The 19,548-nt window shown below is 38.8% G+C and overlaps 1 protein-coding gene across 2 annotated transcripts in view; it reads right to left on the reverse strand.

The window, feature by feature from the left end:
- The window catches only part of LOC111237737 (solute carrier family 23 member 2-like), a 34,454-nt gene that overhangs the window by 1,320 nt on the left and 13,586 nt on the right, over positions 1-19,548 (reverse strand). Inside the window, exons 1-13 of one of the 2 annotated variants that reach the window (XM_022766947.1) lie at positions 18,069-18,117; positions 14,016-14,236; positions 11,477-11,575; positions 10,477-10,593; positions 9,318-9,475; positions 5,565-5,653; positions 5,358-5,425; positions 3,961-4,142; positions 3,161-3,281; positions 2,117-2,273; positions 1,611-1,758; positions 1,367-1,472; positions 406-673 (exon numbers count right to left, since the gene is read on the reverse strand). In XM_022766947.1, the coding sequence (XP_022622668.1) occupies positions 406-673; positions 1,367-1,472; positions 1,611-1,758; positions 2,117-2,273; positions 3,161-3,281; positions 3,961-4,142; positions 5,358-5,425; positions 5,565-5,653; positions 9,318-9,475; positions 10,477-10,593; positions 11,477-11,575; positions 14,016-14,236; positions 18,069-18,117 (1,783 nt within the window). Of the gene's footprint in view, positions 1-405; positions 674-1,366; positions 1,473-1,610; positions 1,759-2,116; positions 2,274-3,160; positions 3,282-3,960; positions 4,143-5,357; positions 5,426-5,564; positions 5,654-9,317; positions 9,476-10,476; positions 10,594-11,476; positions 11,576-14,015; positions 14,237-18,068; positions 18,118-19,548 lie in introns of those variants that run through there. The other variant, XM_022766948.1, reaches the window with a different exon arrangement.

Raw genomic sequence — 19,548 nt, forward strand, 5'->3', positions numbered from 1 at the left:
CACACATCTATATTCGTACATTATGATGGGTGCATGGTAAAGTAGTAAGAAAAAAATGGTACACTTGACCAGGAACAACAGAATATTACACTGAGATAATCAATGCTGTGTATGTTTTATTCACATCCAATATGTATTGCTTCTTTGTTAGTCGAAAAGTCAAAAGAAGTGAAACAGAACCTAACTGTACTTTGGTTTTAAATGTATAAACAAGTTCTTAACAACTGAATGTTGTTTATTCCTCAAGAGGTCCACTGCAAGGATGGAGAATCCTGTGCACGGGTATGTTCAAAAAGATATCTATCCATTAATCCTTATTGTGGTCAATGTGACAATAAATCTTCATATTGATACCAGCCCTAGTTTGTACATACGTAGGTACAGGGATCACTCCTCTTCACTCACCTGTCACCAGTGGGTTCTTTTTCAGGTAGCTTGGCAGCATCAGTCCGAAGAAGATGGAGAAGCCCAGGACAAACATGTTCCTGGAGGAGTTGAGGTCGACAAACTGCAGGTTGGACAGTCCCACTGCTGTGATCATACCAAACAAGGTGCAGAAGAGAGCTCCCAGGACAGGGTCAGGCAGAGAGGCAAACAGGGCGCTGAATTTACCCACCAGCCCGAGCAGCAGCATCATGGCAGCTCCATACTGAATCACACGTCTGCTGCCCACCTGGAGGAGGGGAAAGGAGTCAGTGAGAGGCGGAATAAAACGTTTAATAAGGTGGGGCTCAACCCCGGAGCAGCGTCTGCATGTTAAAGTGGAGGGTTTACTTTACTGAGGGCCGAAATTGACAAACTGTATATTTTATAGCATATGATGATCGCTTTGGGGATCTTACACATGTACAGTTAAACAGTATATATTATACAGTCTTCTAAATTAGAGGCAGAATCAACAAGGCCCATCATTAACCACATTAATGGATGTTTCCTGCTCATGGCAGGGTGGTAGGTGTGTCTTACAGTTTACGTATAGCTCCACCTCAATTGAGCTATTAGTTTAATGTGGGGCTGCAACTGATAATTATTTACATTATTAGTTAATTTGCCCATTTTTTGTTCATAAATGTCATTAAATTGTGTAAAATGCCCACAGCAAATACCCGCTAACCAGCCCCTAACCAAAAATAAATATTCAATCTAAAATAATATAAAACAGTGCAAATAAGAAAATTTATGATGCTGTTACCAGGAAACATTTAGCATCTTTGCTTGAAAAGTGGCTCATATGATTAATGGATTGGCAATAGCAATTATTTTTTTTGCCAATTGCTTAATCAATGATGCAGCTTATTATTTGAGCTCTAGCCCTGGTTAAAGAAATACAAACTTAAATAGATATGTGCAAAGACTTGTGTGCTACCTTGGTGATTCCCAGGACACCTATATTTGGACTGGAGGAGGTAGAGCCATTTCCCGTTCCAAAAAGACCATCCAGCACACAGGAAATACCTTCCACAAATATCCCCCTGCAGAGACAGAGGAAAAACAGTCTAATTACAGTATCTGACAGACAGTAAATTGCCCGTGCCATGACTCATAAACAAATGGAGTACTGGCGAGAATGAATAAGAGTAGAAAGTCGAAATGAGAAACTGAAGAGTTACCTGTTGATGGCATGGATGGGAGGTGGAGGCGCGCAAGAGAGACGAGCGCAGGCGTAGTAATCTCCAATCGACTCAATGATGCTGGCCACCACAGCACTCATCATCCCGATCACGCCTGCAGCTGTTACAGTAGGAAGGCCCCACTGGACTGTAGAGGTAAAAGCTCAGTGAGAAACAGCTGCATTTAAACAGAAAATAACTTTAAAATGATTTTATTTCTTATATTTTTTTTTTCTTCATTGCCTCTGGCAGGTTGTAACAGCAGGGGTTTAACTCCTGCTGTATCATAGTTACACCTCCTCCTACTATAACTACACAACCTGTTTATTCTGACCTGTTAACTTACATCACTGTACGCACCAGGCAAGACAAAATATTTAAAACTTTAAATGTAAGACTTTTTAAAAAATATTTTCACTAGGCACTACACCAGGCATAAGACCAATGATCATTTCCAACACCCCCTTCATCATCCTCCTCCTCCTCCTCCTCATAAACACACTTACAGGGGTATGGGATCTTAAACCACGGTGCAGCTGTGAGGATTCCCTGACGAGCGTCTGTACGGGCATAGAAACCATACTTGTCCTTCTCTGGCGGGAAAACATCAGTCACAGTGAAAATGAAGCACAACAGCCACGACACCAGGATGGCCATGATGATCTGTAGCAAGAGAAAAGAAAACACTCATCAGTCACATTAAAGACAAAGTGAAGTAAAAACATGTATTACCAGTTCTAAACCTGCATACTTGTGTCACTTGTTCAATTATCTGTGATAAAAAAAACTATTTTGAGTGTTTTCTTTTCATGTAAAATGTTAATTTATTTTACTTTTGACTAAGGTCACAGGTGAGGAAGGTTAAAGCTCTTCTACAACTCCATATTGTGTGCTACATTCACCAACCACACCCACTGTACTCTGAACCATACCCCTGCTCATATTTTCTTTCACTGGGAAATATTACAGCAGCTGAAGACTCTGTCATTAAATGTGACTTCATTTTTTTTGATTATTATTATCATTGTTCTTTCAACACAATTCAACTTCCATAGAAAATAAGTGAAGTTTAAAAGAGTTGCACCATGTTGCCGGCCTCCAAGGCTATGGCATGTTGGCTACAGCAAAATCAAGTACACTTTAACATTTTTACTGTTAACAGTGAGCCAATAAAAAGGAAAAGAGCAATGGGAAACCTTTTGAGGTGAGAGGTATAAATGAGACTGGTAGGTAACTTTGATGTGAATTTAAGAGAGTTTTTATTATTTAATATATCACCAGCAGAGGGCAGGAAAAGACTGATTTACACCCTGCACAGAGGCAAACAAAGAGAGAGCGTCTTAACCCCCCATGGAGGAGTGAGATTAGCTCTGTTAAGTAATTTGTGACATAGATGGGAACACAGTTTGCAGTGGAGGCAGGGGGTGGGGGGAATATGTTCATTAAAAGATAATATTTAAGAGAATATTTTCTAAGAAAAAGGAATCAAGAATAGGAGTCCAGACACGGTTTGTGCAAAAGGCTAAAAGCTGAGGTATGTATGTACTTACAGGAAACATTTTGAAGACTTGAAGTCTATAGGAAGTCCAGCCTTTCTTGGCTTTATAGACTGGGAGAGGAAAGTGAACGTTTCTGGCATACTGAGAGAAGAGCAGCACCAAGAAGATAGTCCTGCAAACAGAAACAGATCGGTGGATCACAGTCAGAGAGTAGCCTTTTATTATTCTTTTCTGGACTGTATATTCAGCTCCTGTTAACGTCTGACTAGAGCCCCAGAGGCTTCAGAGCCAATCAATTATCCTAACTGCCAGAGAAAGAGCGAATCAGTGGCAATTACGGGCACATAACCTGTCCCTGTGGAGCGAGAGACGAGGCCCTCCGGCTGCAGTGTAAACAGCCGTGACACAGCAGGAACTGATGTCACACCACCTAAATATCACAGCTTTGAAGTGGGTCTTTGCCTATGAGTCGATCTTTACAGTCTACAATCTTTTCCTGAGTAAAAGAAGTGCTTTCTTTCTTTCCTAGACCTCTTCTTATCTGCTCATTCTTGGGCTGCAAAGAACCCTGTAAAAAGGAGGAGGAAGTTTATTGTCACTGTTAATCCGTGAAAGTGAGCTCCAAGCCACCGTGTAAGTATTCATCTCTGTATAAAAGCTTAAGATGATAGTACACCCAAAATAACAGAACAATGGCGAGATAGTTTTTATTCAGTCAGTTTCAGTGGTTTCCAATGGAGACAGGCTTTCATGTCAGAACATACCCAACATACAAAGAGACAACAGAGCCGGGATTTTAGATGTTGTTGACACATGAATGTACATTTCTTTGCATGGGGGTCTGTACTTACAACATAGCAATGCCCCAGTGTTTTCCAGCCCTCTCCCCTGCAGCCTGGAAACCAGACAGGCCGATGAGGGCTACGGTGGGGGTGATGGTCAGAGGGCCGATGTACTTCAGCAGAATCCCGGGCAGACCCAGCGCTCCGATACACACTTCGACCACGGAGGACACGATGATGGCCCCCTGGATCTGACAGAACAAAGAAAAGAGGACGTATTTTAAAAAAATGTGGATCTACCCACTTAAACCCTGCTACAGTCTCACATCATGTTCACCTTGAATCAACAATTCAAGTAAACGAAGCACGGGTGAAGGCTCAGAGAGACAAAAGATGACGTTATGTAAACGTAGATTTTCATTAAATCTTAAACTTAATTTAATGCTTTCATTTTGTAAAATTACATCAGGGTTTCCCACAGCTTCTAGTAAAGGAGACGCCGTACTTCACCTGAAACATAATTTCCTAACGTTAATGGAAGAACTTTGACATTTTTATATAATAAAATAGGCTTATTAAGCCTCAGGCAAAATGAGCAGTGGCGGTAAATTCCACAGCAACATCCACATACTTTATGAATGAGGCGATTGTTAGAATCGTCTTATATGAACCACACAGATCATGAGACAAAATGTGTTAACACTGATCAATCACATGCTTTGCTTAGTAAAGTTTGCCATGCGATATCCTGGCGTAAATCATTGTATAACATTTGCCTCCTAGCTAAAAATGTGTAATTCAATTTATGAATCAAAACTTAAGCTAAGAGAACATTTTGTTTGCACCATGGTTGGAGGAGATGGTGTTACAGAATCACCAGTGAGCCAGGTTTCATTTGAAACCTCCGAGTGATAATCCCATTTGTCTGGTTGTTATTCGTCTTCCTGTTCTCTTCTATCACCTGCACGCTCCTCCTGCCTACAGCCCATCGCTTTCCCATTCAACAATTTGATTCACTCTGATTGAGTTATGTCTCATTCTTGCATCACACAAAAAACTATTACTCAACTGGCTTACGCAAACAGAAAAGGTTAATGCAAATTAACTGCTCCTGCCACAGAAAACCAAACCCTTCAGGCATATACAGACAGCAATCTTCATGCTTGGGAAAAAAAAAAAAAAAAAAAAAATCTAAATGCCAACTGTTACAAGCAGTAGCTTAGAAAAAAAAAAAACCCAAAAAGACATGTTATTCAACTATAGTTGTGCAAAACTTTGCGTAATGAGTTGCATAAGTTAAGTTGAATAACATCTTATGCTAATTTTTACTTTGAGTTCAGCTTCTTTCATTCATCATTGCAAACATACCATACAAAGATGTGTTTTAGAGCACTTTTTCATCATCTTCTGTCCAGTTTTGCTGTCTGCTATCTGCATGAGTTTTCATTTGTCTCAAGTTTTCTCACCTCTCGTATCCTGGGATGCCAGATGTGTTCTGTGTTGAGGAGCTCTGTGCCATTCAGTGCTGGAATCTCTGGTTGTGTAAAGAAAACTCTAGTTATCAATTTGGAGCATGCAAATATAAACCAGCTAATCCTGTGTGGAGCCGTTTTGAGGCCGACAGCTTTTTGACGTTGGGACGTTTGAGAGACAGAAGAAGAAGGAGAAGTTACCTGTACTATTACACTTCCATTTGTCCAGTGACAGGATGGCTCTGGCTGGTGCGAGGAAGGCAAAAGCGCTGGCCTGGAATAATGGCAGCCTGGACACAAAGAAAGCATTGTTCAGAAATGAAATTAACAAGCCTCAATAATTATATCAAGTATTATATATATCGTTATATGTAAAACAGAGAGAGATAAAAAGAGATTTTCTGTGTAGAACCACCCGGGTACAGCACTTCCATTGTCTTTATTCTTTTCTTGCTAGTAATTATTCTCATTTATTTCAATCTCATTCACTGAGTGTGAGATTCCCCCTGGACTTTTGACAGCCATCACCCTCTGCCAGAGTTTCCTGGAAGCTGGACTGAACAGAAAATTTCTGTTGTTGTTATGACGAGGCAAATTTTAAGTGGCATCTAAAATTTTATTTATTTTTTTATTTTTTTATTATCAAATGTTTGCAGAAAATCTAAATGTTTGAAAGGCGTGAGCATTTACCAGGCTAATAACAGATGCTGCATTATGGGAACGGTCCAGAGCTTGAGCCATACTGTATTACGGGCTAAAAAAAGTGAGGATGTCTTGGCTGCTGCTGCAGCAATTTTGACAGTTTCTTTGTTTAATCATTTAATAAATGTTGAAATACTGAAATCAGTGGAATATCCCTTTAACTTCCAAGAAATTGTAGCTCCTTGGGCTGCCACTTTTTATTCAAGTATCTGAGAGGCAGCGTGTGGAAGTATTTTGGGTTCTTCATTGTAGATTGCAAAATTACTTACAATGACAAGGCTGCTCTGACAAGCAGCTGCCTTACTCTTCAACAACAACAAATCTGAAGAGTCACTTGCTACCAGGTGGGTGGCGAGCATACGCTGTATGGGGCTCTGTTCAAATTAGTTCAAGCGAATGTGTTACTTTGATTTCATTTCAAAATTCACTTTTTGAAAATGTGACGTTTGTACGTGTCCAAATAGAGTTTCATGACATAATTGTTCCTTATTTTGACGCTGGGAAAAGTACGCCAACCAAAGTCTGAAGGCTCGTCGAGCCTTGAAGCAAAGAGAATTTAGATATTTTGATGCACAGTTCAAGAGGAAAGAGATGAAATCACTGAGCATGAGAAAATTTAGAAGAACTGACAAAAATGGGAAACAGATGTTTCACATTAAAGCCTCATGAGGAAAGACAGCCATGATCAATCAATCAGTCCCACTGGGTTAAAGGCATTTTCCACGTTTTGTTCGCTTTTTTTCTAACCACCAACTATATGATCATAATCTCCACTTCTGTTCCTGAGGTACAAGGTTGAATAATGGCCCAAAGTGTTTTTGCAGAACGTTATGATGTCTTAGTGAAGTTGACCTTTGACCGTTTGGATATCATTTCATCATTTTATCCTATTAGACATTTATGTGAAATTTTGTAATAATTAGCGTATGAATTCTTGAGTTAAGGCCAAAAACATCTTTTGTGTGGTCACAGTGACCTTGACTTTTGACCACAAATTCTAATCTGTTCATCCTTGAGTCCGAGTGAATGTTTGTGTCAGACGTAATGAAATTCCCTCAAGGCTGAGATATCACCTTCAGGAAAACGGGATAGGAAGAAAAGAAGTAGTCAGGACAGTGTTGAGCACTATTTTCACTAAGGCTTCAGTCAAGGCCATCGAGCTGGTGTCAAAAAGAACATTGAGCGACTGTGTCTGTCTGGGTTTGTCTGAATGAGGTGATTTGGCTGCTGCGGCACACAGGGAGCAATAATGAGACTGAGAATCTGCCACAACATGATGGAAAGATTAGTTTTATTACAAAGATGGAAGCAGTGAGTTTACCTCACTGAACTGCTATTCTTTTATGAAAGAAAAATAACACCTCATGCTAACATGACCTGGCTTTCATTGAAATACCAATCTGATAGATGGGATAATATCCATGGCAACAGGTAATTTCTCATGTCAGCTGGTATTTTATGGGGAAAATGATGGAACTGATGAAATTCTCATGAAATGAAGCAGGTGAATGACTGGTTATAAAACACACACACAGAACTGGATCACATAATGTTCGATCAACGTTACATAAGAGCAAAAACCAATTGAACATGAAATGTGGTGAACTGCAGAGATGAACAGATTCCAGATACCGGATCAAGCCCCTCGATGTAAAGTGAAGACAGAGGGGGAAAAAAACATGAAGGGGAATGTGTGTAAGCAGTGAGAACAAGGCATCTTAGACTAACAGAGTGTAATAAATCTGTGAGAAACGGGATGAAATGAGATATTCCTGACATGCGCTTACTTGTATACCCCAAAGCAGGGTCATCCCTTTTGCTTAATAGGTTGATGACAAAGATGCATCTGTGTGTTTAATCAATTAAAGCTTCAGCGTAATTCACACTGCTTGCCCAGAAGTGATGCAACAGTAGAACCACATGTAGCTCATTCCTCTGGCATCCAGCCAAATGCCCCATGTCTTTAGTTTCTGCAACTTTATGAGCTGCTGTTCTGTTGTCTCAATTGAGAGAATATAAACTACTTTCTATTCCAACAAAAGAGGAAGTCTCAGCTGCACATGACAACTGCAGTCACATGAACAAAACGAGGAAGTTAAAATACTATTACCTCATCATATTCCGATAGAAAACGTATACAAGACAACTGCGACAAAATCTCTCTCTCTAAAAAGTAAGACGTATAATATATGCTGTCTCAATTTAACTGTGAGGTACTTTCAATACAAATTTATATTTAAAAACCGACTGTTTTACAATTCTGGGAACGTACCAAGACAAGAAAGGGCATGTAAGCATGTACTTAAATGTGTGAAGACACACTTACACCCACTCCAGAGTGACATTAAAGCTGAAGACTGGAGAAAAAGAAACTTAATGTTGCCCGTGTCTTTAAGTGGTACATAATGACAAGAGAGAAAGTGGAAGAAAGCGGGGGAAGAGAGAAAATTTAAGACTTTTTTAAACACTGCGTTGAATGTAATTACAACACCTTTTTTCACAGTCTTACTGGTTGAAGAATGACAGAAAACAATCAAAAAGACATTGTTTTCACATTTTTGCCAGTACTTCTCAGCTATATGTGACAATAATTACTAGTGCTATGATTAATCAATTAACATGACCTGGATCCTCGTATGAATCACAGAAAAAGGTCTATGGGGCAAAGAGCCTCTTTTTGAAGTTACTTAATATTTAATTGACTTACTCTATAATGTTTTGATTTATGGGAGGGCTGAGGGCCTTTCCCTCATCTATGCCCATTGTTTTACAATCCACACGTCTGGACCCAGATCATTGACAGAAACTGATGGATTGACCAATTGAAAAATAAATTATTAATTTGTTAATTTAAGTCCTTGGTAAAATGGACTCCTGGTGGAGTCAATGAGCCTCCTAGCTACTGTCTCCTGACAGCCAAAAGTTACAACTGTTACCGTCTACGGCAGGCAAGAAAAAATTATTCAAGACCTTTGTGAATTAAATTTAAGGTTTTTAATATTTTCTAATGACTTTTTCCAGGGAACTGCATTTGTATTGGGTATTTTTAAGACTTTTAAGAAGAGCTGCAGTTACCCTGAGAAAGAGAGGAGATGAGGAAGTGAAAGACATTTAAAGACATAATAAAATGTACAACCGAAAGAAAAGCTGCATTGTCATGTACTGCTGCATGACTGGGGAGTGTTTTTTATTCAAAGCCTTTCCCTGCCTTCATGTGAGGTAGTATTGCTGTGGGTGCGTCTGTGCTAGTACCTGCAGCCCAGTGTGGTCTGTAGCAGGGTGGTGATCCCCACACAGAAGAAGATGGTCCCTATGAGCTGACTGGTGGCCCATTGATCGAATCCGACACACATGGCCTCAGCGAGGAGGAATGGCACAGCGATCGTCCCACTGAAACACGTCAAGTAGTGCTGCAAAGACAAGACGCCAGAGTCAGTGTGTATGTGTGTATCTGTAACCATGACACATGAGTGGTCATGGAAAATTTATGGTGATTCCCCTTTGCATAAAATCACCTGAAACAACATTATACATTTAAATGGCCATAACTCAAGAGTCTAACTCATACTTTAAACACAGTTCATCTCTGTACCAAGCTCTGATGCTCCCAGAAAGGATTTGGATAATCATGGTTAATTTTCCTTTAATAGCTTGGATGGTATGTAGTTTGTATGTGAATGATCTGGAAGTTTGGTTTAACAGTTTAATGAATGAAAGTCTGTATTTAGTAATGAGGTGGTTAAGTTATAGTTTCATGCGTATGTTTGGACAACATTTGTATTTGAAGTTGGATAAATTGTTGTTGTTGAATTATTAATTCACATGGTAATGAATAGCTAATGTTTCTGTTATTTCTTTTCTTTAGTTGTCAGAGAACCAGTTTTGCACTTACCCACTTTATCTGTTGGTCTTTGCTAATCTGTCCTAACAGAAAGGCCATTAATTTGATTGGTATTCCTGGAGCCAGACAATCCTGAGGACACCAGCATTAAGCCACAATATTCTACACTATGTGATGTTTAATGGAAGTAATCCCTAAATAAAACAACTTAAAAGGACAGCTCCCTTAGTGTCTGAAGGGTATTTTACATTGGGCCATCTCCCTGTTGTATTTCACAGATACATTAGAACTCAGTAATGACTACGAGACAGAGGGAAGTGACAGAGAACAAAAGTCCAGTGTCAAATACAAACACACTGAGGTCACACAGTGAGGACATTAACCAATGAACCACCAATATCCTATTTTTGTGTCTGGTGCCCAGTTATGTAATGCATACTGGGGATGGTCGGTTGGATGAAAAACACTACACAGAGATAAGTGCTAACATATTAAAGTGTTTGGCACAGCCTGATCTGTTAGTCAGGTAAAAACAAAACAAAAAACAACAATACAAACAAAAAAAATTACCTGTAAGCCTAAAAACACACACAGGTACCAGGGAGGGGTGTCTTCAATGGTGTAGATCATATCCATCCTCCTTGCGTCCGTACTGTCTGTGCTGTCCAGCGTCTCAGACATCGAGCTCTACATACACAGTGACACACAAAGAAGCATGATATCTTCATAATTCATAACCTTCTTGACATGTTTACTTTGTCCTCTGCACTGTGCTCCGTGTAAAGGCCCAGAGTAGTGTATATTCTGGAAGAATTTGAGTTATTGCAGAAGTACAGGAAAATAACTGTCAGATGACACCAAATGAAACCAAAATGCTGATGTAAGAAAAACATGTGTGAGCAGATACTAGGAAGGCTGAATTTTATGAATGAAAACAACTGCAGATAAAAAAAAAAAAAAAAAATGTATGTAAGAATGAGTGCAACAGATGATATCCGTTGCCTGGCAAAGAAAAATGCACAGTCACAGTGACAATGACAAAAGCACACACAGATGAAAGAGGGAAGATAACAGCGAAGATGAGTCAGACTTTTCTTTGTGGTCCACACCTCATCAGCACTTTTCTGCTATTTGCAGTTTTAATGTTGTAAATATACATACTCACAATAATATATAACTTTGGAAATAGGCCATTCTGTCAAACGTTTTGCTGGTAATTATAGTTTTAGTAAAAAAAAAATAATTTACAAAAAGTCAATTTCAAATGCAGGACTTTTACTGTAACCGTAAATTTTCACAGATTGGTACCGCTACTTCTCTGAATCTCTTATAGGATGTATGGGAAAAGTGAATGAAGAAATGGAAAGACAGACCATCAATGAGTGATGCCAACTGTGATTAAAATAAATTGCAGTGTGCAGCACAAGTTTGAGCACATGACTGTATGAGTAATCTTTTTGAAACGTGTGACTATGTGTCAGTCAGAGACTTATGTGAGAGTAAATTATAATTTTGGATGACAGGTAAAGCACACAAGGATTATGTTTCTGCATGTTTTCTCTTGAATTACCTTTTCTGCTCCTTGATTATCTTTAGTGTAAATCGCCATCAGCTCTGTGTTCTCAGTATCCTGGTCTCCATTGGCACCACCAACTCCGTTCACCACCACCTAAAACACACAAATGCATTTTGATTTTAAATATCATATACACATAAATAAAAACTGTATATATATATATATAGAGAGAGAGAGAGAACAATCTTAATTACAGCATGCAATAAAGAAAAAGGATGAACCAGATTTGGGAGCGTCGACATGACAACGTTTCCTACTGTATGCAAACTTGCTGCCTTACAAACAAATGTCTTCTGCAAAGTAGGTGTGTGAGTGTGTGATTTTCCTGTGTACGTCTCCAAATATATCTATGTCAAGTTAGTCAACAAAGGGAAGATCATTTAAAAAAATAAAAAAATAAAAAAATAAAAAAAAAAGTGAGGAAAAAGGAACACACTGTTAGGATAAAAATCACTTTGTATTACATTTAAAGCTGATATACTTGAATGTTTCAGAGCCTGAGGGACGATATGCAAAGAAATGGAAGCATGCCAACATGTTCATCTGTCCACTGCCACATCTGTCTTCGTGTTGTTACAAGTTGCTTTTTCACAAGCCAATTTTTACTGTACAGTCCCACATTCCCTTCTGAGAAAAATCTCAGGGAGGGGACTGACCTTTGAATGTACTCGTGTGTTTTCCAACATGTAAACATAGTCTGCCGTGTTCACATGCCAAGCCCACTAGATTAAAGAATGAGCAGCAGAGTCTCTGTATGTGTAAGAAGAATTTCTCAAATACTGGAAAGGAATGTCTATAACCCCGAAGTTGTAAAGGGAGACAAACATTTCCGCATAAAATGCTTCAATGGGACAAAATAACTGCGAGGGAAACTTGAGGCGAGTATCGTATTTCATTCCCTTTGTGTTTTACAGAACGGCTTCAGATAATGACACAGGAGAAGCCCTGCGATTGTTCTTAACTTAGTTTCTAAAGGAAACCAGCACGCTTCAAGGTCACTGTCACAGCTCTGTGGAAAGTTTTATCTTTGTTTTGTGCAGTGGAAGCAGTGGTCAGATCCTTTACTTAAGCCTGTATTGACAGATTTTTTTGGGCACTAACATTGTAGTTGATAATGGTGAATGTGTCAGCAGTTGTCTGTTAACACTTCCAGCAGATACGGCACCAATAGCATTCAATTACAACCATGTTTCCAGACAGCAGACGGACACAAGTTCACTGGCTATCCAACTCCGTTTTGATCTCCACCAACTCCTTACTGCTAAGTGCTCAACTGTGTTCATCAGCTAGCTGCTAACTTTGTCAGTGTGCCTGGTTGTTCCAGGCAGGCGTCAGTCAGTGGGTTCATTAAAGCTTTTTGTTGCCCATCTATGATGCTGTTGAACCACTAGTCAATACTTTTTTCAGCATTAACAAAAACAGGAAAGCTGCAAATCAGAAAACCAAAACAAAGAGCTGAAAGACACCATAAAGCTAAGAGGAAGTGAGGGAAACTGCAGAGATGAGTGTTTGTCACTATAAGCAACCTGTTTCACATTCTCATTAGAGCTATTTCCAAGATGAAAATGCTGATTACAGTTTTCAGGAGTTACAGCGTCAAGTGGAGGTAATATTATCTGCTTTATATACACTTGGTGAGATAAATCCGTAACAATGCTTCTTAATCAGCAGTATAAATAAATACAGTGGAGTAAAAAATTAAATACTTAATAATAATAATAATGTAGTGGCACGCAACTATAAAGCATCGTAAAATCTAATTACTCCATGAATGTGAAAGTTCATACGTCCACTTTTTTTCGTTGCTTATCCAGGGCGGGGTTGCAGTGGCAGCAGACTCAGGGAGGATTTATGATCTCTGGAACGCAGATCAACACCAAAAAACGATCTGAGACAACGGCCACATTACTGATGTTGCAGCACCAAATCATGCTCGTTTTCCATTTTATTCTAAATACCTTAAAATAGTACTTAAATACAGAATTTGGGAAAAAAAAAAAAAAAAAGTATCTAATTAAAGACCACCACTGGATTTATAAAGAAACAACAAAAAAACAAAAAAACAAAAAACAAGCAGTTATAATAAAGCACAGATTTGTGTTTGTCCCCGTGTGTGATTTATGAATTTCCATTGTTGTCATTTTGCCTTTTGACCTACATGAAGCACCGGCCTGGAGCCAAGCGGACAAACAAAGGAAATGGACGGACTGAACTGCTGCAGCAGCAGCAGTACGCACCAACTGGCCATGAAGTGGACAGTTTGTGTGTGTACTCTGGCCGTCCGCTCACACAAATACATTCCAAGAAAAAAGCAATGCCAAATCTGAGTGTGAGAGTCTGAGAAAGAGAAAGAGACGGGTAGATGAGAAGGAGGGTGAGAGTATTTAAAAAGTTGTGAGCACATTGGCCAAACCCTGTCTTTGACATTTTTTCATTATGAGCTTACTATGCATGTCCATGCCAGATCTGTGGTTTTGTCACTGTGGGAAAATTTTAAAAAACGGTGAACAAAGGCCATTGAACAGTCATGTACCGGTATAGGGTAGAAATCTGCGCCGTGTTTGCTCTCCTCTTCATATCTTCCCCCCTCACTGCTGCTGTCCATCGACTTGGAGGTGGTGTTCTTCCCCACTCCCATCCTTGTGCCTTCGACGTCCTCCTCCTCTTTCTCTGTCCCTCCTCTGTCTCGCTCTGGTGTGAACACTGCAGATGAATCCTTCAGTCCGATTACATCGTCCAGGACTGCCTCGTCTGCTTTGAGAAATAGAGACAGATAAAGAGAGAGATTATTATCTTGATTTATAACTTTAAGGGATCTAATATCCTGACTTCATTGTGAAGGTCTGATCACATCACACAGAGCCTAAGAGGCTGCCAGGCCTCTTGTTGATTAGAAAAACCTATCTCAGGTTTTGTTTTGTTTTTCTTCTCCATTGTGGACGACAGGAGTATGTTACCTGCAAACATTTATCATCAGTTGCTTCTTGGGCTGTTGTAGGTTTTTGGGTTGTTAAGCAGATTATTAAAGCACTTTTAAGACTCCCGTTTTGTCTCTGGAAACTTGACTAGGTGATTAACTAATCTTGAGCTGGGACTGCTAATCAGGTATTTTGATAAGTGATTAATAATGAAGTCATTTTTCAAGCGTACCTGCCAAGATTTAAGTGGCTCCAGCTTCTCAGATGAAAGGATTTGCCCACTTTCTTTGCCCCATGTTAAAGTAAACTGAGCATCTTTGGGTTTTGAACCATTAGACATAACTATCAATCTGAAGACATCACCTTGGCCTTTAAAAAAAGGATAATTATCTTTTTTGACATTTCACAAACCAAACAATTAACTGATTAAATAATTGGCAGATTAATAGATACTGAAAATGATTGTTGCAGACCTGCACCTATTGTTATCAAATAGTCAACAGATTAATTGAGAAATAATTTTCATGTTGCGAGCAGATCATTGTCTTGTGGAGACGAGAAGAAACGGGGCAAAGACAGAGATTACGCTAGTATTTGGAGAAAGAGTGAAACATGGACAATCTTTTGACAGAAGAGGAGCAGAAACAGCTGAGAGGTGATGAAAAAAGAGGCACATAAAAGGATTGGCAGTTTGTCCTTGCATGTGTGGTACTTTTGTTTGTGTGAAACTAAACAAAGCGACGCGACACTCTGAACCATCCCATTGTGGTTTTTAATAATTATTCACTGTCACTAGCACTTTGGTAATTTGCCATTACATTTATTAGAATCAAAACTATGAGAAAGTGAGAAGTTGCCAAGAGCTTAGTGTTGAGGTGTCTGCCGAACAACAACAAAGAGACAAAACGTGTCAACTGTAATCAAGTAAGGTGTTCCTGCATTTGGTCTCTGAACTGAAATTGCTTCTATACGTATAAGTGGAATCTATTTAAAATTAGCTACACTTTTAATGCTTGACAGCTTTGTGCGACTGAACTGTCATGGAGGGATTTTACATATGCATTTTGATCTCAGGGCCATTATTTATTAAACTCTAAAGTACCAATTTAAGAGTAAAAAAGTTCTTTACTGAATGTGAGTAATAAGACACATCTATCTAATGACTTCCTCCTAAAGGCAAGTGTAAAAAGTTTCTTAAGAGCAACTCTCAAGTGATCGCATCACTATGTGTTTACATATATAGTATATTCAGAGAAGGAACAGTCAATCAGAGATATAGAGTGACCACACATCTGCTGTATTGTATATTCTTGTAAATATATGTTGTTGCGGAATAGCATCACTTTTTCAGAAGTTCATGTTATGTGTGTGAAAAGTTTAAATCTCCTTGAATAATTAGTGTGGGAAATGTATACCAATCTAACAAAAATATAATGTATAAATAGGGATGTAATAAGAGGAAATTGGCTGAAAGGGAAACTAAATTCTGATATCCTGCTGTTGGTAGACGAGGTATGTCAGAAATAAAAGAGGATTTACAACCACACTGAGTGTAGACAAGTGCAGAAGTGAAGATGCTTAGTGCAAATAAAATTGATGCCAGAAAGCAGTGCACCATCCTATCAAACAGTCGAATACAAGTAATAAACTAACACTAGTCTATTCTTAGCTATAGAGCTTCAGTTATAATTATCATCAGACGGAAAACAAAGGCACGCTCAGCTCAGTTTCTGTACTGCAGCTCTGGAGCGCTGAAACTTCCAAGTTAAAAGAAGTCTGAGAAACAGCTTTTATTCATAAGTTTGGAAACAGGAGTAAAAGTGAAGGATTCTTACTTTCATCTTTCACTCAACTCTGAATTCTTACTTTCAGCATTTTTAAAAATACAGGCTTGAGTCTCTCTTATAAAAAAAGACATTTTGATCTAAAGGAGAGTTCCTCAACAAGTTAAACTGAAATAACTAACCAACTATTCTCTGACAAAAATTGCAGAATGGTTTGGTGTACAATATGTGAAAAAAAAATTAAAACTATTCAGTATAAAAGATAGCCACACAGTGGATGACTCAAGCTCAGGTTACATCTCCAACACCTCTGTCTGGAGTTAATAAAACTGTGAGCATGTTCACACGACGTTGGTCTTTGAACAACATTTTCTGATTGAGACAGATGGCATTAGGCAGCTCATGAACCATCACTTTAAATGAAACCACATCTCAAACAAATACTGTGCTAGATTCATCAGGGTCCACTGACAGGTTAACTGCAAAAGCAGTGTTGCAACACAAAAGACAGTTATACTGGATCACTGAGGTAATAATGTTAAATGTTTACTAAGCCTCTGAATAAAGTCTTACAGGTCAGTGAAGACTGAACTTGTTGGATCCAGTTTCCTTCCTCCCACTGCGATGAAAAGCGGTTTCATTATTTAAAAGGTCATCTCATTCATTACTTAGAAACCAAGTTACCAAACCAACTCCTTTTATATTACAGCATTAGAACCAATTAACTATGTACACGGTTGTTTGTATTATTCCTTTCCTTTGCTACCTGTTTTTAATTATGGGTTTGTATAGTACTGATATTAGGGCGGCGACATCCTTTGCTTTGTTTGTGCCTTTGGAACAATTAAAAATCCAATAAATATGAAAAAAAATGTTTGTGGAGCGCTTCTGTCTACAATCAATGTAATTCACAGGTATACTGGCTAAACCTAAGATCAAAATGACCAAATATACAGTATATTTTAAAAAAAACTCTTAATGCTAGTAAAAAAAAAACAAACAAAAAAAAAAACAATAAGACTGAATGATTCGTCATTTTAGATCAAAATCATGATTTTAAAAAAAGAGCAATTTTATAACTGTAAGAGCTGTGATTCTCAGTATAACTTAACTTTCTTACAGCTTGTTAAAACAGTTGTTAATAATGTGACTTTTGGCAGTGGCCATGGAGACTACCCAAAAAGGCCCGGAGATAATTTATACGAAATAATTTAAAGAAAAAAAAAAAAAAAAAAAAAAAGAGGGGCACATCCTAAAAGCCTTGGGCCTTAAAAACAGCGACCATAGAATCACAAATGCCCAGCTTGAGTTTTGATGCGTCATGTCCATCTCCCCTCACATTTCCTGTCTATAAAAGGCAACACTTGGCAATTTTTTTTTTTTTTTATGCCTTTTTTATTTGATAGTACAGTAGAGAGACAGGAAATGGGGAGGCAGAGAGAGGGGGAATGACACGCAGCAAAGGCTGTCTGATGAGGGACTCGAACCGGGGCCAACTGCAGCGAGGACTGTAGCCTCTACACATGGGGCGCCTGCTTAGACCACTACGCCACTCGACGCCCCTGCAATTTTAAATGTATTCTTTAAATTGTTAAGCGCAGATGTCTTTAGCAAAACTAGTAGACACGGCAGTACAGTATCTATTTTGTTCTAATTCCATGCTTTACTTGTGCATAACCGTGCATGTCAGGAACAGACTTTAATGGACATCTCAGAAGATGCCTACCTGGCATCACCTGTACTGTGCCTTGTCACCACCGTTCTTCTAGGTCACATTCCCTTTTCGTATATTTTTTTTTTCCCTGACCCCCAAAATAAAATAATCTTTTCCCATCCAGCCAGTCTCCCTGCTCTCAGTGTAAAATGTTGGGATAGGTGTAATACCTAGTTGACACATCCCATCACTCTTGTCAAGCTGGGCGGCTGGGAGCATCTGTGTGGAAGGGGCAAGAGAGAGGGAGAGGAGGAGGTAGAAGAAGAAGAAGAAGAAAAGAGGAAATAAAAGGAAAGAAGAAGAGATGGGGGAGGAGGCAGAGAGGAGAGAGGCAGAAGGGTAAAGGATAAGGAGGAGGAGGGAGGTGAGACATAAGTTAATTTGACAGACAGCATTTAATCACAAGCATAAGTTATTAGTGTGACCTATAGAGGGTGCAGGTGATTTTAGGGATAAAAGAGAAAAAAAAAAAGAAACCAGTCTCTGTCACAGGTGCTAGTCATGATTAACATGTTAATATTTGAAAAAGAGCCTTTAATAAGCCTTGTTTATGTTCAAGAAGTGATACAATCCTCTGGGTTATGCAACATGGTACTCATCAAGTTAAGATCTGGAAATGTGGCCATATCACAAAAAGGAAATCCACAGGGGAGGAAACATGAGCAGTCATATGATCATGCAAGTTTCAAACCAGGGATTTAAAGTCAAAATTACCTGAGGGCACCAGATATGACAAGAAAAATCAGCACAAGTCACCACATTCGATAAGCTTTAAGTAGCAAAATGTTCTAAACTAAAAATATCTAAAAAGATGAATCACTTATCAAAATTGTTGCCGATTCATTTTTTATGTTGACTGAATAATTGATGAGTTGACTAATTGTTTCTCCTGTGACACTGAGAGGATCATTAGCAGCAAATGTGTTGAAAAGGCCCACTATCATATATATTATATAACAGTCAAAGAGGTTATCTGAAAGGTTGCATGTGGGTTGAGTTTTTAAGTAACTTTATAACTTGTAAGCAGTAGATATGCAAATGTAGGTCTCGTAGTTGTTTGTTATTGGTTATAAACATAAGGTGAAACGTATCTCGACCAGTCCGTGTCCACCACTTCTTGTTCTATAAAAAGGGTTACTCTGACTCCGTGTTGTCGGGACAAGGAATGACACGTGCCACTCTTCACTCAGACAGTGTTTGTGTTTTCATTTCTGTGTTTGTGTCCAGTGCTTCACCAGAATATCCACCACAGGAAAAAATCAAATCAGGAAATAAACTTTAGAGAATTCAATCATTGGAGAATCCAATTTTCCCAATTCAATGAAGAATTATTAGCAAAATTGTACTCACTTCTGGATTCACGCCCAAATAAATTGGTTTAGATAATCTGTGGGGATTCCAGAAAGCAGGTTTAGTAAAAGCCATGGACTGTTATCAAAATGATGCCCAAAAATAAGAGCCTTGTTATTAGGGCTGCAACTAATGCTTATTTTCATTATCAATGAAACCATTTCCACAGACACAGAACAGATCCCTTGTTGACATCTTCCAATGTCTGATTTACCTGATCAATAGTGCAAATCCCAAAGATATTACATTAACAATGATATAGCTGCAAAGCTGCAAATTCTTAAACTGGAGAAGCTGCAA

Source organism: Seriola dumerili, unplaced genomic scaffold (assembly GCF_002260705.1).
Source record: "Seriola dumerili isolate Sdu_G_001 unplaced genomic scaffold, Sdu_1.0 BDQW01001090.1, whole genome shotgun sequence".
NCBI classification, from domain to species: Eukaryota; Metazoa; Chordata; class Actinopteri; order Carangiformes; family Carangidae; genus Seriola; species Seriola dumerili.